At 38.3% G+C, this 24,188-nt stretch overlaps 1 protein-coding gene across 1 annotated transcript in view; it reads right to left on the bottom strand.

Annotated features, from left to right (window-relative positions):
• Positions 1-13,972, bottom strand: part of PXYLP1 (2-phosphoxylose phosphatase 1) — a gene marked incomplete at both ends in the record, with an annotated part of 33,800 nt that extends 19,828 nt beyond the window's left edge. The window contains one exon of the mRNA XM_079539756.1: positions 13,894-13,972. Coding sequence (XP_079395882.1) covers positions 13,894-13,972 — 79 coding nt within the window. The remainder of the gene's footprint in view (positions 1-13,893) is intronic.
• Positions 13,973-24,188: the final 10,216 nt, after the last annotated feature.

Raw genomic sequence — 24,188 nt, 5'->3', positions numbered from 1 at the left:
GATATGAAAAGATTGTTGTAAAGATCAGTCAGGAATTCTTCAGAACAAATTAGATGGAGAAAAGAAGAAAATATGTACAGCAACAAAAACAAGCTGGAAAAGCAGGTAACAAATGGGAATGAAGTGTTTGTAACAAAAGACTGAAGGCACACAGCCATCGGTTTAGAAATGAGGCAGCCGTGGAACAGCACTGCAGGAGCTCTGACATCCTGCCACCCCCAGGGCTGACTCCAGCCATCCGGCTCACACCTGAGGAGTGCACCCCTAGGGCCACTTTTACAGCCTGTGACTACAAACGTGTTTGAACATCAGTGAAGTTTGAACACACTTGTGTGACAATCCAGCCTTCTCATTTTATTCTTCTGTACAGTTAAATACAGTTTGCACCTCTGATGTAGCACTGTACTAACAATCTGTCATTATCCACAATATACAAAGGCACAAACACAAATATATCATACTTAAATGCTGAGTGAACGCATAAACAAAGGCTCATTACCTTCACAGCAGTTAAACTCTCAGATATAATTAAGAAAAACAGACAAAGATCTTTAAAAAGCTTCCTAAGCTTGTGAACACACAGCTCAGAAGCAGAAAACAATATATGTGCCTGCACTGAACCTCTGATGAGGTGACAGTCCCATCACTATCTGTCCCTTAATTGCCCACATCTGAACCTACTTCTTTCTTCACGTGTCTGGTTCTTTTAGCAATAATCCTTCTATTTTCTCCATTTCTGCAGTCTTCTGCCTGTTCAGGAACAAGTTCCGCAAAGGGCCCCAGAAGCACAGATGTTTCTCTGCAGAAAGCCCTCTATGCAATTGCTGCCCTTTCTATTACAGTGTGGGCTCTGAGCTTCAAGGCTTTCTTCCCACAGTGCTGCAAACGGCTCTGTGTGCTACTGAAAGGAAAAAAAATGAAGGAAGGTATGGGGGAGGTGAGCAGCAGAAAGAAGAACAGCAGGGAGGTGGAGAGTCTAAAATTCCAACCCAGGAATAACAAGCAGCTCTTCTGTAGCAAACCCTTGAAGATTCCTTGGAGTGTATTTTCTCCACAATAATTCAGTAATCACAGTAATTCTGGTAACTTTCATGGAGTCTGCTGATCTACAGCTGTCAACAACCTACATTTCATCTTCAAAGGAAGATGGTGCCAAAAATATTCAGGACAAATATTCGAAAGTGTAGCAGCCAATCAGTAGGAACCTAAGTATTACTGAACACTCTTATCAAGTCATTGCTTCCAATCAAAAGTGCTGAAAAAAACATTTGGTACAGCAAAAAAAAAAAAAAAAAAAAAAAAAAACCATTTGAATACACACAGTTCATACAGCAGAAACAGACTTCTGCAATGGCCCTTCCTCTACCATATGCTAATACCAGAAGTTAGAACCTACAATGACATAAACACATGCATATCCCTTCCTAGAGCAAAAATACCCTTTTCTGCTTTTGAAGGCAATGAGGAATGCTAGAGCAAACTTGCAGAACAGAAAATTATATTCTGAATTCTTACATATAAAAATTCATCTCAAGCTTCCCCATTTCGATGGGCTGATCCTTGCAGGGTACATTCCTGCATTACATGAGTGAATATTAGAAATATACTGCTTTTAAGCTTTTGCTTTCCACTGTTATGTTTGTATTTGCTCACATTCCTCAAACTGCACCTTTTGTTTCAATGTAACAACACACAGATTTCCTTTGTTCTTCCAAAATTACTTCTAGTGATTTAATAAAGATGAGGTGGGTGCCCCTTACTTTCACTCTTGCAGGTCCAGTCACCAGAGCTGAAAATCCCAGCTCCCTCCATGGCCCCACTCCCCTGGAGAGCTCAGGCTGCAACTCTGCACACAGTGGGGATGGGAGCAGAGAGGTATGTGTGAGTGAGTCATTTTCTTTCAACTGGAAAAAGTATTAATGGAAAATTAAAATTAATATGTAGGATAAGCAGATAAACTTTTCTGCATTTTTTTTCCTCCATAGCCAGTGAAAAGCCAGAAGAAAAATTACAAAAAAGCAACATACACAATGAAGAGCTACAGCAACTGACTATTTTTCAGCTCACAGTAAAAATAAAACAAATATATTTGGGTTTCTCTGATGCATTTTCTCTGACATTCTATGCAACTTCAAAACTATCACCTGCCAAAGGCTGAGATGAATACAACTACTGCAAAGATGAGATTTCACAAAAAGCTACTTCAAGTTTTACTTGTTTTTCTTCATTATTTTTAAGAACTAGGATAGTTCCTTAATCTCTGGTTATTTTTATTTTGTTCTGCAGTAACTGGTTTGTACCAGACAGCAATTTTCTCCCTAGAAGGCGGAACCACTTGTCATTGCAAGCAACTAAAAACACTGCTTTGTCTTCTTAAAGTGGAGGAAAAAATCACTTTTCAGAAGCACCCTGCATGTCACATGCTTACTGACAGGAAATGGAAACTTAACGGTGTTAGAAGGCTGCAGGGGCACCTTGGCTAGCCTGGTGGAAGCCAGAACTGATTGAAGGGAGAAATGTGAGCTGTTAAGTGGTTTTGGTTGGTTTGTTTTAATGCATGCATTTTTAAGGGGGGGGGGGAAAGAAAAAAAAAAACCATAAGACTTCACAATGATCTTCCACCTTACACAAGCTCAAATACAAGATAAGGTAAACTTCAGTTAAACAAAATGGACATCTACACAAATGCACATATGCATGAGCATTACAACACAGTCCTTTCCCTCTCCCTTGTAACAGTAATAATATTATTGTAGCTACAACTTTTAAGTGCATCTCAACTTTACTAATCAATACTGATTAGTATGTATGCCAAGTAACTATGATTATTCATCAGATGAGTTGTCAGCCTGTTTGGTTGTCAGATCCCTGAAGTTTTCCACTGAGACGCAAATCTCCCCATGGACAATACAAACTGCTGTAAATTGGCTGCTTTTCTTTGATGCTTTTCACAGACCTGCTCAGCTCAGCAACAGCCCAAACTGATCCTGGATCAAAGTTGAGAAATTTCCTTAAAGCTTTTTCCTCTCTTAGGAAAACTACCAGCTTCCAGCCCAGGGAGCAAGAGTGAGGCAGGTACTGACTCAGGTTCTTGCCCTTTTTACACTCAGTGCAAAAAGCCAGCTTGCCTTGTCCATGTCCTGTTCAAAGCTATACATCTACACACAGCCACCATGTATGACAGCTCTGCCAGCTTTAAAGAACTCCAGTATTCTTGAAGAAAAGTTTGTTACTTCCAGCTGCATTAGATTGCATGCTTTGCTGGCTTTTTTTGTGCTTTTTGTTTGTTTGTTTTCTATAGAGTCCCTATCTGACCTACAAAAGGAAAATAAATATGCTAAGAAACTCATTCTTGATTTCAAACACTACCATGTTGTGTTTCAACAATGGTAGGCCTACCATTATGTTTTTTGAGAGCACATTCAAATAGACATTAAATTATACAATGGATGCTTGCATTTATTCAATCCAGATGTGGTTCTGAAAAGAGCTTTACAGTTCTGGGTCCCCCACCTCCCATTTGTTTTTCCACTGACAATTCAGGAGGGCATATGGCATTACTTAAATAGCATCCAGGATTTTCAGCCCAACAGCAATAAAACAGCAGTGCTGACTGCAAGCTCCAGCCTTTTCAAATTCAAGAGACGACAGTCATTTTCCATTTCTCCTACCACAGTAAAAAAACTCCTCTGTACATTTTATTTTCCTACTACACTAAAATATTGAAGTTTATAACATGGAAAAGATTTATATCAGCATCAGTTATATTTGCACTCCTTTCTTACATATATATGCATGTGTATATACACACAGATCATAAAGCTTCTTGCTAATCACCTCCCTGCTTCCCTGTCCAGTCCAGTCCAAGGGCTGGGAGGAGGTTCCTACCAGACATCTAGACAAACGAGATGCATTTCCTGCCCTTTAAGCACACTGCTCTAGCCAGATATTTCCCAAGCTCCAGGTTACTTACTGGCAAGATTTAAAAAAAGCCCCACTGCTGCTTACAATTAAAGAGTTCTGTGAGTCCCCAGCCTACCGCAGGCTCATTTAGGATTCACACATGGGAAGTGTTACATAAACATAATGCTGCAAATGAAGTTGTTGCCACAACACATCTGCACAGTTGCCATGCCTCATCAGCCTGAGAGATGTCTCTATGAAATCAGTGTTCTGAAGACTAGTGATTTAAGTAAACAAAGACTAAGGAGGTTTAATGATCTGAAAGCATGATTTCATAAATACAGTTGATCCAGCCATTGTTACTTATCTAAAAAGGTTCATGAGCACAATAGGATTTTAAAGCTCTGCCCTGCTTCTGTCTACAGAATTCAGAAACTGTTACACAAACTAATCTAGTTGAATTACCCTGGAACAGATTTTCTGAACAGCTTTTATCAGCTGTATTCAGATTCAGAGAATGCTATCAGCTGTTCCCATTTTTGTATTATTGTCTCAGAATAAAGGTCAGCACGAAAAGGTAGCTCCAGGACATAAAACACTGAACACAGTTACCATAATTTGCCTGTGGGTGGTAACCTTTGTTTTAAGTGAAAGACACTACTACTTTTTGTCCTGTTCATCTTACGGATCTCAAAAATACTACAGTGGGAAGCTGTGCAGTACTGACTACATCAGACTGAATAGAAGATGCTTAGCAGATTTTGCATGTAAACTGAACAGAGAGGCTAATCACACAAATTACTGTGTAGTGGAATAAAGTACATATTGTCCTCCAGAACATAAATTGAAAATCGGGTCTTAAGGATTCTTTTCAATCACAGCAGCTGAACGCAATATAAAAAATACGGCCCATGCAGAAGAGTTGAGGACAGTTCAGTGGTTGCTCCTGTTCTGACACCTAGCATTAATAACATTGGTAATACTTCAGAACTGTGACAGGGTCCCTCTGCTATTCTTACACACTTACTCCCCTGTTTATTCCTTAAGGGACTCACTAACTCCTGCTACTAAGCTTTCACTTTTGTAACAGATATGAAGAGGAAGCGTGCAGTGTTGCTATCATGCTAGATAAAATGTCATTTCCTCCCTTTGGAAGACCTGAAACAATAGGAGCACAGTCATCCAAAGCTTTGAGTGCACCCGGGCTGCCTCTTCTCTTCAGTGCCTTTCCTAAACGACATCTCAAAATACCCAGAATGGCTTCTGAAACTTGAAATAACTTTTATTAAAGTACTCTTATTAAAGCAATATCCAGATATTGAAACAGAACACAAAAACCACACAGATTAAAAAGAACAAAAAATGAAAGGACATGCCTCTGCCCTGCACTCTACATTTCTGCATGCATTGCTTTCCTGGTTTCGTAACAGCAAGTCAGCGGCTGCAACGAGTCCTGTACACCAGCTTACAAGTAAAAGCATCTTTGTCACCTCTCAGCAGAGCTGCTCACTGCAGTTCTCAGCATTATTTATATCCTTTACTTCACACCATGGTCAGGATACAACAGAAAGCCTACAGGGTTCAGCCATTAGCCACTGCAGAGGATGCAAACTGTTTAATACATTAATGTCAAACAATCCACAGACATCTGGCACTTCCCTACATCAGTGTCCTTCAAAGACACAAACCCTTACAAATGCAAATCAATATTTTAACTACTGCATTAAATTAGCACCTTTCTGTTTCACATCTAATCTCAACTGTTTTCTGTCCACAAACTGATCTGATCAAGAAACTGATCTCAACACCATATGCCACTGCATATCCATACCAGCTTACTTGTTTGTGCTTGTAAAGTCCCACATAGCAGCCACAGATCTGCTTGCCAGCAGCAAGACCCAGAAAAGCATATTTAACACAGCAGTGCTTGATAGATTTTTGTGCTGGTGAAGTCTGTACCAAAAGATATAGTATAGTAAGGTATAGTGTCAGGAACTCCAAACAGCCTCTCTGGAACAGCATTATAGATGTCTTGAGGACACTGACTGGAAACTATGAGGGCTGCTCCAAAAATAACACCTCCTATTTTCTTATGTTGGCTCACGGTGTCAGAGACTGATGCTGCAGCAGAGGTTGAACCTTCCCACAAATATCCCATTATATTTTGTTGCTCTGTGACAGATGGCAGCAGAGGGGCAGTCTTGACAAAATGGTATCTGACATGTAAGTGCATATGAAGCAGAGGTGTGGAATTAACTTCCTCCATGCAGAAAAAAATGCACCCACAGACATTAATGAATGCTTGATGAACATTTCTGGAGATCAAACTGTGGATGTGGTGAACACAGAGTGGCAGTGACTGGTGTGTTTCAGCCATGGCAACACAGACCATGAGACACCTCCGCTGGCAAAGATTATTACGAACCCTCTCTATCAAACAGTGTTATTGTGCTCTATGTATCTGCTGTAGTTTCCATGGAAATAAATAGGAGGCATTACTTTCTAAGCAACCTACAGAACTTAGAAGTCAGTGAATCATATTTCTTGTCTTTATCCAGTACTAATGTGCACAATTGGTAAGCCCAGATAACATCATGGACCAAGGGCTTCCATCTTTTTTAATCCAGCCAGCTCTCAAAAATCATAAAGGGAGATCACTTACATTTTCCAGGAGTTCATATTTCACTGCAGGAAGTCCACAAAAGCCTCAGCCTTTTAAATACCCCATCTCATTAACAACCAACCACAATGGCATTTAGTATGTGTAAGCACTGCTTTCCCCTCAGTGAGTAAGCTTTAAAACATTGCAAGGGAAGTAACTTCAGGACAGAGATTACATGGTTTTCTAAAATCTTCACAGTCAAATGATGAGATGCTTTTGATCAAGTAAGCCACTGCATCATCTCAAAAATGAAAGCTTAGCAAAAGCACAAATGAATGAGCAAAAACACCAAAAGGATAAGTTGCAAGAGAAAAATTAAGATGAGTAAGAAGAAAAACAAACTATTTAAAGATGTGACCTGTAGTCAATTCTGCAGTTTAAAAAGTTGCTCATGCTTTCCTAAAAGTGGGAAGGCTGAATGTAAGAGACTGCATTTTTGCCTATGACATTAAGTTTTGCCAATTGAGGCTCCACGTCTGCGCTGTAAACAAAGAAGGGCGGGCCATTTGGGTCAGAATATTCCTCTAATAAAGATGCAAAAGGCAAATCTCCAACAAAGGGCAGTGAGCAATTACTGCATGAGGAATCCATCTGCAATTAATAGGCACTGCTGTATTAAAAGCTCTGATGAAAGTAGGAGGGATAATGCTAATGCATTCTGAATTGATGGTGAATTCTCAGAAAACTTCTCTCACATCACAGTGGTCAGCAAAAATTAGCAAAGGGCTTGTATACTAAAAGTGACATGACAAAGCTGTCATTACCTTCTTAGCTTAAGACATTCAGGTTTTGTTTTGATCATATTATTCCTGTAAAACACTGAGGAGAAAAGTACAAAGGAAGGCAGCATGTAGCAAGGGAATGAACTGCACCTGCAAAAGAAAATGCCTTCAGGGATGAGAATCACTTTCCACTGCCCAGCCAGCAAGAACAAAAAAGCTCACCAGGGAGAGAAGCAGAGAGCAGCAGAATCAAGCAGGACAACCCCTGAATTTCCCAGTATGCCCAGAGGTGAGCAAAGACCAAAAATGTGTACAAAGCACTTCTCCCAGACAGTGTGGAACAGGCAGCAGCTGTGGGAACTGCATTCACACAGTGTTCCCTACAATGCTGACATATCTAACTGTGAAAATCCCAAGCCCTTGAATCCAAACCCTGCAAAGAGGGAACTATGCTCTTAGAAGAGGCGAGGGCTTATTTAAAACAGACTGAACTTACTTGAACCAAACCTGAATCACCAAACCAAACTTCAAGAATCTAACAGCTGCAAATGGAAACAAAGCTATCCCTCCTTACTATTTCTGCCAACACAATAAGGTGATTTTCAGAATTAAAAAAAAAAAAAAAAAAACTTTTCACAGCTGTTAAAACACAGCTTAGGTCAATATACAAGTAACACGTAAGAATATTATCTTTGGCTCTAACAGACAGACATCCTGACCCAAAGCACATCTGCAGTTACCAATACGGCACCCCAACTCAGAATCCAAGAGCTATAATAAAGGAAGAACAGAGAATTGGACTGACAAGCTTTTCCTGAGTTGATTAGAGTGACACTCCTAGAACTACAAACAACAACAAAAGAAGAATACATGGGGGAAAAAAAAAAAAAAACTTTAATAAACCTACCTCTATAAACAAATAATTGGCCTGAATGGAGCTCTGGAAGTCAACTGGCCTACTCAAAGCAGCACTAAGTCAAATCAGGTTACTCTGAGCACTGTCCAGACGAGCTCAGCTATAAATGGCTCAAAAGTTACACAAGTAGGCTAAAGCCTTCTGTCACTGAGAACAGTGGCAGGCAGATGTCTGTACAACTTGCTTATGGCTAAGCAATGATGATGAAAGATGTAAGTCCAACATCCCTTGCTGTCTCATATTTTACCTGAAATTGGTCTTCATCAAATTGAAATTAATATACAAATTTAAATAGAAATTGTCCTGTCTGAAAAATGATACAATTCACTTACAAAGGCAACTACTGGTTTATAGAAGAAAGAGACATTTTAGAAGTAGCTTAAGAGCAAAAAATACATTCTCCATATAGAAAAAAAATTTAAAAAGTAAAAAAAAAAAAAACAGAAAATATGTCTTTAAGCAACAGAGAAAATCTGAGCTATTTATTCTGTGCACTCTCTCTCAAATTGTCTGCAAGTGCAACAATGCCATTAGAGTCCCATGCAACCTGTTTCCAAAAACCCTACCATATTCATAACAGACTACACTAACCAAGCTTACAGAACTGTAGAACAATAACGATATCAAAAGAGTTTGGAAGAAAAAATTTGCGAGTCACCACAAGAAAATTCCATACAATCACCCTGTCCCTGCTTTCCCAGAAGTCTAGCACATCTCCATGTGAAAGTGTACACAGAAAAGAGCTATGGATATGGTTGCTTTAGAATATGTTACAGGAGTTCAAAGGCAATATAGCTTACAGCATTTACATTGGCACAATACTAATGTAGAAAAAAAATGAGTAGTCCAATTCACTAAAGAATAAATGCACACCTCTGGGAGTCTCTTGGACTAGAGATAATTCCACATTTTGTGCCTGAAAAATAGCAACAGACTGCAGAAGGGCCACTGTCTTAAAGAGTGCTTCAGGAAAAAATGAAGAAGGTCTAATTTACACTTTTATGGAATAAAACTAAAGATTTGTTTCACATGGCCACAGTGAATAAAATTTATAACCTTCCTCACATCATATTTTATCCCCATTTAGTTTTAAAGCCACAATCTAGTGATAAACCCAAGTACCTCTAGATAGCAGGGCTCCATTCGACGTAGAAAGATAAAGTTATCATCCATGCCCTTGGAAGAGATACAAGTCAAGCTTGTTTAAATAACATACGAGTAGAGATAACAAATCATTTGCTGGTGGTACCTATTTGTGTTTTATTTGCAATTAGTCCAAGAGTCCAACTTGATAGGAATGATTCAATGAAAGCACAGTACTTCAACAAAAATGGCTTAACAACCAGCAGCACTCCCACATCAAATATGTAGACAGAGAAATAAGACCAATACATTAATTTTAATAATAAATTAATTAACACATTAATCAATGTGAAGACTAATAATAATAATTACTGCAAGTAATTAAGAACATTTTTATCCTATTCTGATGTTCATTTTCCTTTGCTGTTTTACCATTCAAACAAAATTCAAATGATTAAATAAGAGAACATAACTATAAGACAGTCCCCAACAAACTGGTTACCCTCTGGGTTAATTTAAAAAACAAAAAAACATGCAAATTACAGTAATATAATTATTAAAAGATGTAATTCCACATCTTGGATACTTCAAAACTTTTCTGTGGGTACGAGAAGAATTATTTGAGTTGGGATTCAAGAGAAACGATGATGATTTTCTATCCTCATCTCCTTCCCTCTAGATTTAACTCATGACTGTAGTTAGGACTTGCTAATGACCAACTAATGACCTGCAGTTCATTTTTGAGAGGTATTAGGCTTTATTTACAAAACCTCCAACCATATGTGTTCAAAGCTCACATTAAACTGTTTAAATATAGCTCAACTTACCATGATGGATGGAGCCAAAACATGTATTTAAAGATTTATGAAGTTCTGCCAAGTAACTTCTACTGGTCAGATCCTGTCTTAAGCAACTTAACCCCATCTATTTTTAAAGCAGATATTTTAAAACAATTGCTCCATTTTTGTGGGAGAAATTAAGACTGTCCCATAATATCATTCTGAAGTATTTCACCATGTCTCCTCTGTCTTCAAGTGAGAATTTCTATAAAATGTAAACATGCATCCTGCTTCCAGGACGGTACATTATACCACCACTTTCAAAAAATCACAAAAACACACATCTTATTAAAATCTCCTATTAAAATATAAAAGCCATCTCTGACCAAAAAAACCCTTTAAGTTTACAATTAGCTTTCTTCATTCACCACTTGAAGTACACAGCCTTCAATACATTATTTGTGGGTTTGTTTTTCCCCTTAAATACAGATTAAATTAGTACATTGGAGAAAAAAAAAAAAAAAACGAAAACAAAGACTTCTCATTAGTGGAAAACCTACCAAGCTTATGATCTTGAAAGCAGAACTCAGGAGGGGAGATACTGCTCTCCTTTTAATTTAGCATCACATGACAAAAGCAAGTTGTCAGCATCAGGAAAAGATCGCAAAGTTGGAGCTTTTTAAATCAATGTAAGAAAGAGCATGACAAGTTACATTCTTAAAATATGAAACATCATGAATTACTGTTGGTAAGGAAGTGGTAAGGAAAGGAAAGAGACTGTAATGAATTCACCTCTGGTTATGTATCCTATCTAGAAACTGTCAGAGGCTTCTTGGTCAACACCTTGGGTGTAAGGGACCCTCTCCTATTCTCTCCTTCAAAAATTACACGTTGGAAAAACCCAAGTCACGCATTTAGTCACAGCCTTTGCACACCCCAGATCTTCCCAGTGTCCCATTACCATTCTCTGGCTGATGTGCTATTGGTGCAGCTCACATCCCTATTCTGGTTCTGTCCTGGAGCCTTCTTCCTTGAACAATGAGAGCATCCACCGCACTGCAGCTTGTTTTACAGCAGGAGCTGAAGTGATAGTAAGGATGCTGAGCTCCATGTGCCTTAACCTTACTCTTTTACAGATTTATCTAGTCACACAGCAAGGATTCAAACAGCAACAATCACATCAGAGGTCATGGTGTTATTAAAGCAAACAGGTTTCCAAGAGGGTCTGTGCACTAACACAGTCACTGTCTCCTACAGACAACATTCTGATAGGATTGCAGATGGTGCTCTCTCCAGTCCTCATAAAATATGAGCAGCCCACAGCACTCAAATAAAATAAGTGAAAATAAGTGAAGAATATAGGAGCTCAGTATTCCAGTACAGGGCAGAATTTGACCCAGCAAGTCTATCCAGCACGCTTTCAGTAAACACAACCAACTACCCCAAAGTCTGCCTTCTGCATCTCCGCTATCATGGCATTCCAGACACAAGGCTCTGGTAAAACAAAGCTTTGCCAACTGGTAGATGTCAATTCACTGCAACTGCTGCTGGGATTAAATACTTTCAGCACTCAGACCTATCAGTTCTCTCAAAACAGGTTTGGAGAACTTTCAGTAATTCACGTTGTAAATTAAACTCTAATGGAGAGTATGCTCTATCTGCATAGCGTATGATTTACAGCTATGTTTAATTTGAAAGCAGCTCACCAAGCTCCTGTAGACTCTAAAACAATTTTGCTGGTTGTTCTGGGGTGCAAGTGAAAATGTAATTCTGGCTTGAAGACTCCAGTTTGGTTTCTAAGTTCTCCAAGCTCCAGGTGGCATCCATAATAATTCCATATGGTGACAGAAGAGTTTCGCCTTTGCTTTGGAGATGGCATTTGTTCCAAGTTTAGATAAATCTCTCCACAAGCTGAAGCTGGTAGAAGTTAAAATATTAGACTTCCTACTTATAGCTTATCCTAAGCTACTTGGTTCATGCTGGCTTGTATTGCAGTTTTCATTTTGTAAAAGTTTCCATATGGATTTTGATATTGGCACTAACCTTCGCAGTGGTTGCTTTTTGTCAGGTGCTTTTTAAGGTACCCCTCAAACATTCATCTCCTGGATTCTCTCCTGCACAATTAAGTGGAAAATTAACTTGCTCTTTTGATGAAGGCTCATCTTTCCATAACCGACCTCCTCTCCCCCTTCTAAATAAACCTCATTTTCGTGAACAATTCAGTTTCATACTCAAAGGAAGCTGAAACAGGAATTTGGAGCCACAGATTTGTCTACTACATGCAAATGAGTTGAAAGACCATAAAATCAAGTGCTCTGAGTTTTTTTTGTTTGTTTTTGCTGATGCTTTTCTTAAGAATGAAAGAAGGAAACTGTTCAATATGCAGAAAACACAAAAGCCAAAGCAATCCTCTTTTTTTTTTTTTTTCCTTAGCCACCAGCCAGGGAATTACTCACTCTATGCAAAATTATACCTATATATACACATGTATATACCAGCAGAAGGACAATAGAGCTTTAAGCCAGTTTTACATTACAATCCTATCACTGAATGGTTTGAGTTGAAATGGATTTTTAGGATCATCTATTTCCAAGCCCCTTGTCATGGGTAAGAACACCCTGCAGCAGACCAGGTTGCCTAAAGTCAAGCCTGGCCTTGAACACCTCCAGGGATAGGCAACCACAACTTCTCTGGACAGTCTGTTCCAATGTCTCACCAGCCTTTGAATAAAAACTTTCCTCCTAGTTTAAATTTTTCCTCTTTTCATTTAAAGCCATTTCCCCCTTGTCCTGTCACTACCTGCCCATGTAAGAAGTCAATCACATTCCTGTCCATAATCCTCTTTTAAGTACTGGAAGTTTATGACAAGGTCTCCTCACCGCCTACTCTTCTCGAGGCTGAACAACTCCAGCTCCCTCAGTCTGACTTCCTATGAAAAGTGCTCCAGCCCTCTGTTCAGACTCATGACTTCTTGCACTGAATGCCCTAGAACTGAATGCAGCACTGCAGGTGGAGTATCAGAGAGGGGAGTAAAGGAGAAGAATTGCCTCTTCTGACCTACTAGCTACACTTCATTTGATGCAGCCCATGATTCAAGACAGCAAGAACAACAATAAAGAACATTTACGCTATACTACAGGTATGTCTTCTTCCTTGCCTACCTTCTGTCAGCAAATAATTACATTGACATGTATTCTATACCTGTAACACAACTTTATCTTGCAAGCAATATCAGTTATAAATTCGATGATAAGCAGTCATTTGGCACAATGCTCATTTGTAACAAGCATGCATTCAGGACCATCTTCCTACTAATCATCAGAAAACGACCACCCTCTGGATTGCCTGATAATTAATTGATCTGAAGCATAATATTATTTATTTTTCTTAAACAAATCAACCACTTATGATGAGCTAATTCAGCAGTTACATTTTCCTAATGGGAAGGCATAAATAACTTCCAATACTCAACACTTCCACAGCAGTTTTCTCAATCCTGTCTGGTCTGATGCAATGTAAAATACAGATTGCAGCAGTTCTTACTCATATGCATTTGATTTAATTCATGGGAGGATTAAATCATATTCAATTACTTAATTACACAACAAAACTAGGACTTTTTCTGAAATAATCTTATTTGAAATTATTCTATACTGCATGGATTCCTATATAACATGCTATTTTTATTCTTACACTTATTTCCCTATTATTGAAAAAAATTCAAAATATTTAAATACAAAAATAATGCTTAAGCAACACATAAGCACAGGCATTCTTAAAACATCCAGGGATCACCTTACTCAGAAAACACAAGGAAGATGCACTTACAGAATTGCAGACTGAGGCTCAAAAAGGCAAGTAAGGCTGCCAAAGCCAGCAAGAACAGAAACCGGTTTCGGAAAAGCATTATTATTCGTTCTGCTTTCTCTTCATGGTTTCATCTTCACGCGTCAGTGGTTTCTGCAAACAACAAAACATTGGTAAGTGTATTTCAGACGTGGAAGTATCAGCTATACCTAGGAAAATTCACAGAGCCTTTAGATGATGTCAACTTGCTGCAAAAGTTAAAAGACAACATCAAAAAAGCCCCAAAACCAACAGTCTCCTGAAAATGCCCAAATAAGTAAAGTGCACAGAAACTGCTGAACTGATGCTTTGTTGTGACAAATGCCCATATAAGGAACAGCATGGGGGAGGCTGGGGCTCTCCCCTTCCTTCTCTTCTTAAGGGGAAGAAAAAAAAAAAAAGAAAAAAAAAAAAAAGCTGCTTTCATGTGTAAGAGATGAATTTTCCCAGCACTGACAGTGCATTGCAGGGAATCTTTAAGATTCTCAGATTCTTCGAATCAAGTTCTGTTTACAACAGTGCATCCAAATATGTTGACAGAAAATAACAGCAGCATTTCCTATTGCCCTGGCATTTATTTGCTCATGGAAAGAGACTTCTGTTGCTTCTTTCCTGCCTTCGAGAATGAAATTACTTACATATAAAGCATGTAATTAATACATTAATTAATACTGTATAATGTAATTAACACTCTTTCATCCACTCTTTCATTTTTTTCCATAAAGCAAGATGGATTAGTTACAAAATCACAGAATTCCTATTAGTTGTTCTGCACTCAGAAAACGAATTATCTTACCAAGACCTTGATATCAGGCTCTGAGCACTAACAAGTCAACTAGAACCCAATTTTGAAGTTCTGATACTGTTTCCCTTATCAATTTTCGTATTAACATTTGAAAATGCCTTATGAATCACTGAATTTCTTGTTTTATCTGCTGTGATTGGTCTTAAGAAGGAGTGGCGATCTATGAACTGGACCAATATGATTTTTTTAGGATCAAGCAAAGGGACCAAGAGCATCAGGAGTGATACTTCAAAAATGAAATCACTGAGACTTGCAATGAAATGTATTGTGCATTTATATTTTGCTTGACTGATGTCTGTCTGATTTTACTTGGAGGGCTATCGTCACAGCTTTTAGAAACCGGAAAAAAAAAGTAGATTCTGAGAAGCAAGAAACCAGAACTATTATAACATTTTTCCAAGTACCAGGAGCACCACAAATGACACATGCAAGCAGTAATAAAAAGTTTTTAACAAAAAAAAAAAAAAAAAAAGAAAGAGAAAGAGAAAGAGAGAGAAGGAACGATTTAGCAGTTCCAGTTTCATTAAGATGTTCCAGGATAAGCTGTGATTTTGTGAAAGGTGTGCTGAAACCAAAATGAACGTAAGCCAAAGAAACTATACAAAGCTGTGATGGGAGGAAGGTAAAAGGATTAGTGAATACAGAATACTAGGAGAGAATGAAGCACTTCCAAAATAGTTTAGAGCAGAAATTTAACTAGCTTTAAATCTTAGTCGCAAGGCCAGAAATTGTGAAGTATTTCATTTTAAATGCTCTAGTTAAGACATGATAAACAAGGCAGAACGATTTTTCATTTAAATATATTTGTACTGCTAAGTTGAAAGTCACTGTGTTACAACTGATCAGGAAAAGTTGCTATTGAGTGACTTAAATGAGAGCCCGTTGCTACTGAATGACTTCAATAAGAGCCTGTCAATACAACCTGTCATCAACTGCCACTTGGTATCGCAGAGCCAGAAATCAGGTGAGTGTACCTAACACCGAACCCAGAGTGGGGAATACCATGCGAGGTACTGCCAGACCAAAGCAGCACTTAGCAAACACCGAGTGAAGACAGTGCAATAAGCATTGTGAGCATTCACTGACAGGAGTATTTGGAAGCACATCATAAGAATATTATGTAATATAATAATAACATAAATTTAGCTTTATAATAATATAAAGCTAAAAACTTAATATAAGAGCCTCAGGAAAGAAGAAAAATGAAACAACCTTACCTCCCCATAAAATCTATTTTCCTGTACAGACAAAGCACAAAACAAGCAGCAAAGCAGAACACATTCTGGGTCTTCATAACATACTACCACACAACCAAACCAACCTTGTGCTGCAAGAGGCTGCAGCAGACCTGCTGCTAATATGACATTTAGAGAACACTGCTCTTTACCTGTTTACTCTGCACGCAGGGCAGAGTGCAGGTCATGCCCCAGTCTCACCACGTCCACTCAGAAGCTCTTAGTACCCAAAGGTCACCAACTGGCAATGCTGCATTGCTGCTCACCAGGCACGGGCCTTGGCTCTTTTCCTCAGGGACAGGTAAGTAGTAATTGCTTTCAAAGGTGACCATGCACCTTTGTACTGCTGCGAACAGAGTTCATCATTTTAAGTACTAAGCACTCCCGGCAGCTGTTTCGGAGGTGTGCCAGAAAAATACTGATTCATGTTCACTTTCAGTCAAGAGAGAACACAAAACTGGATCAAGACGACCTACAAAGCCCAAAACTTGTTTAGACAATGCTAATTACAAGCATGATACGCACAAGCAGTTTCGATATTCTGAAGGATAGCTAATGTTAATAAAGCATTCTATATCTAAATAAAGATAATTAAAAGGCTACTTCAGAGCTGCCCTATGTGGTATAAGTACCTACTCACAGAAAATTTTTTTTCTTTAAAACTTATTCCACATCTAAACTTATCACCAGAGCAACTTACAGCATTTAGAGCCCCTCCAATTCTCACCTACTTTCACAAGACTATGCCAAACCTGTGCTAATGTAGGACATCGCATGCTCACACAAGTGTAAAAACGGTCTTGCAATTAAAGACCAGGCCTGGGAGTCAGAATATTACCCACACCTCTGCTAGGCTCATCACGTTATCTGTTTCAGGCCACTTCAACTGAAAAAGTTGACTAAAGAAATGCTGGGAGGGCAGCATGCTCGTGAGCACGCACAGGAGGCTGCCAGGAGCCTGGGCTAAGCATGCAGCTCCCAGCAGAGCAGCTGCTGTAACTAACCTACTTTTTGTTCAGCACTGCCTGAGGGTTGCCTATGTAGCACTCCACAAGCAGCCTTCTGCCCTTGCACCCTCCTCCTTATGTGCAAATTACAGAGATGCTGAGTTGAATAGTTGAGCTATTTCTTCAGAACATTTTAAGTCAGGCCTTGAAAATGTATTTGGATCAACGCTTTTAAAGATCATATGAAGGCTGACATGATGCTAAACCACCACAACTGAACTTCCATACCAATCTACTGAAACTGCTACATCCTCTATATTATCTGTAACCATGCAGAATGCAAACCTACTAGTTAGCATGAAGCATAAGCACATTATTACACTGAATCACCATGACAGCTTAAATGAATTTACTTGATTAAAATAGCACGTCTCCATAAATAATCAATAGTACTCAAAGCCTGCTTTAGTAGAGTCACTGTATTATCTGATGTGGCACACCAAAATGACACAGACTGCTGAAATACAAGCAAAAGTACTCACAATGAGATGGCAAAAAAAAAAAAAAAAAAAAAAAAAAAGAAAAAAGCTTCAAAAAGAAAGACAGCATTAAGCCTGAAGTTACCTGTATGCCAAAGACAACTTTATTTTCTTGCAAACTTATACTGCTTACAAAGGAGAATAGAAAGCCCAAAGACATTGTGAAATTCATTTGGAATAACATTCATAGATACTTTTTGAAAAACCATCATGAAAGAACACAGGGATGTACTTATAACGTGATGTTTCTTCCATGCAGAAGACAATAACCAACTTGATAATTTCTTATTGTAAAAGTTGCATAAAAAAAAGCAATTATCTTTCCTCTACATCTGCAGGTTTATTTTCCAACAGAAGCTCTGTTTTGAATTTGCCTGAAATGAAGGTGACAGCTCCCAGTATGACTGTAATGAAGACTTCTGCCTTTACTTTCAAAACACTAATGATGCTCCATCAGCTATTCCCCAGTCATTTGGCAGCAGCCTACCCAGCAGTATATTTTCCACCTAGTAACTCCCAGAAGTCCAGCATCCAGGCATTTTCACACAGCTGAAGAACTTCATACTCTTAAACTAGAAGATGCAGAAAGCATCTTCATAAGCAAGTAGCACAAGCCAAACCTTTTCTTTGATATTTCAAAGGAAGTTGCAGTGGGTTTCTTTATTTGAGTTTGTGTCCCTCCCATGGGGTGAAAAACAGTGGCTAGTATATCGTGGTTATGACCAAACCCACCACTGCTACAAGCATCTAAGGAAAAAATTAGAAAAGAGAGGAAACAGGATCACTCAGGAGAACCAGTGCTGAGGTCAGCACAACTTGCTTAGTTTTTCATGCTTGTAATTTTCACATGGAAGAAACCCTCACAAAATTCCTATAGTTGACTATAATTTCAGGAACTAAAACTGAGCATGCTATTCCTGCACTGCTGATGTTCTATTTTGCACAGAATCAAAAAGCAACAAATGTAGCACCTGCAAAATTGCTAATCATAATTCTTTATTTTCCTGTCAGGAAAAAAAATTCCGTTTTTAAAAGCATTAGTGAGAAATACATCTCATCATGGATAAAATTAAACAAAGCCTACACTGTAACATTATGTAGGTTAGACCACCTTCCATGACTTAAGCTGGAAGTTAGCTACCATGGAAAACACAGAAACTGGCAGAAAGCACACACACAGGTCAGCAGCTTGTTGAGCCTTAACAGAAAAGAAGAGATAAGCAAAGACATGATTAAAAAAACCTAGTATGTATCAAACCACAACAGAAATAAGTTAGTATCTACTAGGGCAGAATTACATATTAATATGTAAAACATAACAGCTAGCTATAAAATGTTCTAGAAATTTTATTCTCAAGTTACATAGCATTTCACTAGCAAGCATCTGATTAAAAAAAAAAAAAAAAAAAAACCACAAGCAGCCATTTCAGTCACTCAGGTTTAACCTACTTTGGCATTTAGAACATTTGAGTATCTACATCTAAATTTCTCTTTTCTCCCATTCCAAGTATCTTCCTCACCTTCTCAGTTCTAAATCCTCAGGCTGGCACAGCTGGTCTTCTTGAGACATTCAAAAGCTATTGCAGCACTGTCCAGTCTGTCTAAGCTGCCAACACAAGCTCTTACTCTTCCTTAAAGCTAAGAGATCAAATAGGCCTCTTACTCAAATAAGTCTGGTCCTTCTATACAGCACTCATTATTTTCAGCATGCAGTACATTTACATAAGTTTCAAAGCCTCCTCGTCACCACAGAGAACCCAGACACAGGTGGTCCACTGACAAACTCCATCAGTGCAAGCATCTTAAATCTCAGCTGGAAGAGATTTAGAAACAATAGAGCACAGTAGCAAACATCTTAAACTAAGAAGTGGGCGATCTCCAAATCTCCCCAAGGAATGGAGATTTTAAGTTTCTAAAACCCTAGGTGTGATAAACCACTTCCACTGCTCAGCTTCAAAGGTTGAAAGATAGAAGAAGGCTGAGACTGCCACAAGAACTATGCTTAATGAACCTGAAAATACTGTTTTGAAGGCCTCCTTCTCACTACTGACTATTGTAGGAAAAGCTATAATAATACAAAAAAATCGAGGGGTGGGAAGAGAGATAGGAATTACATTCTTTTAAGGGGAAAAAAGTATTCTGTTTGAAAACAGACATAGCAATCTTCATGCACAGAATTGTTTAGAAAAATAATTACTTGGCTACAACCTGGGTGTTTCTTTTTAACCATTAAAACGTGAGGATGCAAGATTAAGTAGTTTAAAGACAAGCTATCTATCATCACCATAAGAAAACATCCCAGGATGCCTCAAGCTGACCCAAGTCAAAAAAAGAAACTGTAGGCTAAGGAAGCAATATTTTAAGATGGGATTACTGTGCTCCACACGGCCGTTCCTACATGAGTTTAACATTTGTCACTCTACAATCACACCAAAGCATTTCCTCAGAAGTTTCTCCCTCAGGGTTTTCTGTTTCAGGGTCAACCCATTTGTACAGCTGGGGCTTAGAGCAAGTTATTAACCATAATGGATGAATTCTCTGTTCCTTTCAGTTAGGGCTGGAGGATGGAAGCAGCAGACTGGAGAGTGGGATGTAGAGAACAAGACAGGCAAGAAATTTATATATATATAATGTAATTAACATATAAAACATTATAAAAATATATTTATATATATATAAATATATATATATATTTTTTTTTTTTTTAAGAAAAGTTCTGAAGAGCTGCAAGTCAAATATCATTTCTAAGTCCAGCATATTCTTCTCAAAATAATAATAATCAATTTTAGGTCAGACTCTTGCCTTTCACTCCTCCTCACCCCCCCCCCCCCCCCCCCCCCCCCCCCCACCCAGATTTCTTTCCCTTTTAACAATTCAACAGGAACAGCTTGCTGCCTTCATGCCCAGTCTGTAGCAGCACACTGATGGCAGGAACTTTTCCTCCTATCAGCTTTGCTGTTATTTATACAGAACATCAATGGTTCCCATCACCCATGACAAACAGATGACATGCCCCTGCTGGGAGGAATGCACAGGAGTCCAAATTAGGTCTGACAGTAAACAAAGGAGAAAAACAGGATTGCACAGAAAAACAGTTATGGAATGTTTAATGTAACCAGCCCATGTCCCAGTTTGTGCAGAAGTCTCACACTTCTTAATAGGTTTTAGGTTATCTTAAGTCTGTCAGCATCTGTATATTCAAAAAACAAATACCCACCATAGTTCACATGTACAATGTGTCCCTATACCAAAGGTATATATAATGTATTTCTTACAGCATTTCTCTTCCTTTGGTTATTCCTAAAAAAAAAAAAAAAAAAAAAAAAAAAAGATTTCCAGCAAAGCTGGCAACCGATCTAACAAGATTAGAGATTACTTAATAAACATTTTGCTAGCCATAAGAGTTTAAGTTACTACTTATGGTGCTGTCTGCAAGCACCAAATACGATCCACGCTATTGTTGGTTACATCCAACACAGGATCCATAGGTTTGCATACACAGAATGAATTAAAAGAAAAAGTAGTGGTGACAGATACAGTGACACACGACTCATCTAGGTCATCTTGCTGGGCTTGCTGCTAAACCATCACGCTGACAAGGGAGACTTCAAAACAAAGTGACAAAACGACACTGGAGATTTCTACCATGTGTTTCCTGCTTCACAGTTTACAAGATCAAGTACCAAAGCCAAACAACATCCTCATTACAGCCCTTCTTACAATTCAGTTACATTGCTGGTTTTGCGTTGTGATTTTTGTTTGGTTAGTTGGTTTTGTTTGTTTTCTTTTTTTTCTTTTTTTAATGACTGCACCATCAATTCCTATTAACATGAAAGCAAAACCTTCACACAGCCTTGCGTTTTAGAACCTATGCACATGAACAGAAACAAAAATCTAAACTAAATAAAGCATATTGTTTAGGTGGTTTTTTTTTGTTTTTTTTTTTTAATTATGAACACAAAAGTTTGTTACATTCCTGTTAAGTAAAAGATAGTAAAAAGCCCACCAAATAACATCACTGAAAGCTCACTAATGGCGTATCCTGCCATAGCAAATCAGAAAAACATCCTGGAAAACAAACGGTTTTCTATCCAGCTTTATAGAGAAACAGCACACAAGTACAAAACTTCACATTCTTCAAGTCACACTGGTCTTCCCTGCACCACTGTTTTGCAGACAGATTTTACACACAAACGTATTTGCAGCAGATAGATTCTCTGCTACAGATGTAAGACTTTTTTATATAACATACTCCTTGCATTAAATCATAAGGACAAAAAGTTCTACTACTAACAGCATTAAAGCAAACACATGCTGATGCTGCCATGTGTATTCCTGTAACGCTTCAAATAACAAGAGTTTCTCTCACCATTCCGTTCCCAAACTCACTCTCTCGTCACCAGCTTATCAGGACCATCCATTCTTATGCCATGCCAGCTATTAACCTGTCCGTATGTATTAGAAATAATAGTTTTCTTAAAGCTCTCATTTCTAAGGAATCTACACATTTTATATTACTATAACGATGACAGAGAGATCACCTCATTCAACAGGAAAAAACACACTTACCTACCACATCTCAGAGAACAGCATCTGATATGAAAACAGATTTCAAATTTCAGATGCAAATTTGGAACTACATTTTGAATAGAAAATGATATAGCATAGTCTGCTTTCTTTCAAACATCAGAGAAGTTTCACCATTGTGTTAAAAAAAGCTATCAAAATAATCACATGAAATTTGTCAAATTACAAAGCTTTAAGCAGTATTTAAGTAACTTATGAACATAAACTGTTCCTCCTTCAAAAAAAAAAAAAAGGCAGATGTTTGGTTTGGGTGTGCTATAAGTGTTGAAAAGATGACAGCAATTCCTATGCTAGCTTAATATCACTTCACTCACTTTCTCATTTCTTTTAGGAATTGTTAAAAGCTTCCTTGGTTTGGTTTTCAATTAGATTTCATTTGGCTTACATATTCCAATGGCAAGCATACGATAGCAGGAAGTATTTCAAGCAGGAAGTATCCTTCACTTCTATCTCCTTTGATCCATTTAAACTTCGGCAGATCCATCCAGGCAAAATTCTCTTTCAGTGCTCTGCTCTTTCTGGTTGCCAATACAACCAGCGCTATACAGCTTAACAGCTGCATATGTTACTCTGCTGAACTTTCAAACTGAATAAATAAGCAAATAGAAGTCAATGAGAACTTACTTGGTCAGTATTGCCACTGTGAGGACTCTGTGGAAACAAAAATTTAATAGCTAAGAAAACCTTTCATAAACCCAAGTCTTCTTCATCCACTTCATAAATATCACCATATTCCTAATCCTCTCCTTATCCAAAGACAGGACACACACTTCCACTTCGCTGAGCTGCAGAGAAAGTAAAAACAAAAACAAAGGAAGTGCTTGTGCTTCCTAAAAGGAAACTGAGCAATTCTATTTCAACGTTATTATAAAACTTGAAAGAAACCTTATGATTTCTGATGGCTCAGAGCCAGAACTGAATCCTAAATGGCAGCAAAACGATTCCAGAACATACTCAATTAGATAACTCTTTAAAAAGCACCAGAATTTACTTATTTTAAGCTTACAATTTTAAAATTGCATACCATATGTTCGTAATTGTATAAGCAGAGATCTTAATCACACATAGACCATGGTCAAAGACTGATCAGATAACACCACCGCTCCAAAAAGCACGCAAAGGCAAAGCTGTTAGCATGCTTGAGTTGTTACACTTTTTTTTTTAGTTAAGATTTTCTAGTTAACAGCTTTAACTCTGAACAAATCTGCCTACTACAAGGCTCTCTTCTCTTCTGCAGGCACTTCCAATATTAGCCTTTGAACACGTTTCTGGACACAAATCCACCTCCCTCTGCTTCACTGAGGCTGTATGATGCTGAAAAACACTCTCCTCAGCCTTAACTTTTGAAGTAAATGTTGTGGGGATTCACTTAAAACTAATTGAAATCAGTCAGTGAGGTCAAGTTGAACAAACAGACCACGTCAGAGGTTTAGGCTGGAAAGCTCATAAGTGGAAGAAACAGATTTTCCCACACCAGGTCCAATTTATCCTCTCCAGCATTTGAGGATGTTAGTACAAAGGAAATCATTTTCCTCTACATACCTGCCCTTCCACTCAAGTTAGGTGGATCTGAGAATAGGATCTGAGCTCCCAAGTCTATCCTTATTCTTTTAATTCCAGATGATCTTACACAGGGCTGTTTGCGACCTGAGTTTGTTTCATGTTTCAGCTCATACCGAGGGAGGCAACTTTGTCAGTTCTCCAGCAGCCTAAGTCCAGAATGGTATTAGACAAATGCCATTAGTGGATAGTCAGTATTTTCTGCTCCGCTTTGTTTCCCACAGCACTTCATACAACCATTAGTTTGTCTGGCTGCTGAACATAGGAATGAGGAATAACACAGGGAGCATACTAGAAGCACTGCTATGCCCCTTTGCAAAAGCATTACCTGTTTTTCCCCTGATCATCATACCAGCAGCACAAACTAACCTCCAGAAAATGTTATCTTCAAATTAGAGATATGCAAGCACAAAGTTGTAGGCAGGCTGATTATTTCTTTAAAAGAAAACAGGTTTAGGTCAAAGGTGCTGGCCTTAAACATGATGCCCCATCCAAAAGGCTCACTGCATTCATTTTTGTTGCTTAGCTCCAACAAGGGTTTTTTTTTTTTTTCCAGAACATAATGGCCTTTCTGAAGCTCCCAGGAATGGTAACCAGAAGACTC

Source organism: Tetrao urogallus, assembly GCF_951394365.1.
Source record: "Tetrao urogallus genome assembly, chromosome: 9".
Classification (NCBI taxonomy): Eukaryota; Metazoa; Chordata; class Aves; order Galliformes; family Phasianidae; genus Tetrao; species Tetrao urogallus.
This window is presented reverse-complemented; position numbering and strand designations above follow the sequence as displayed.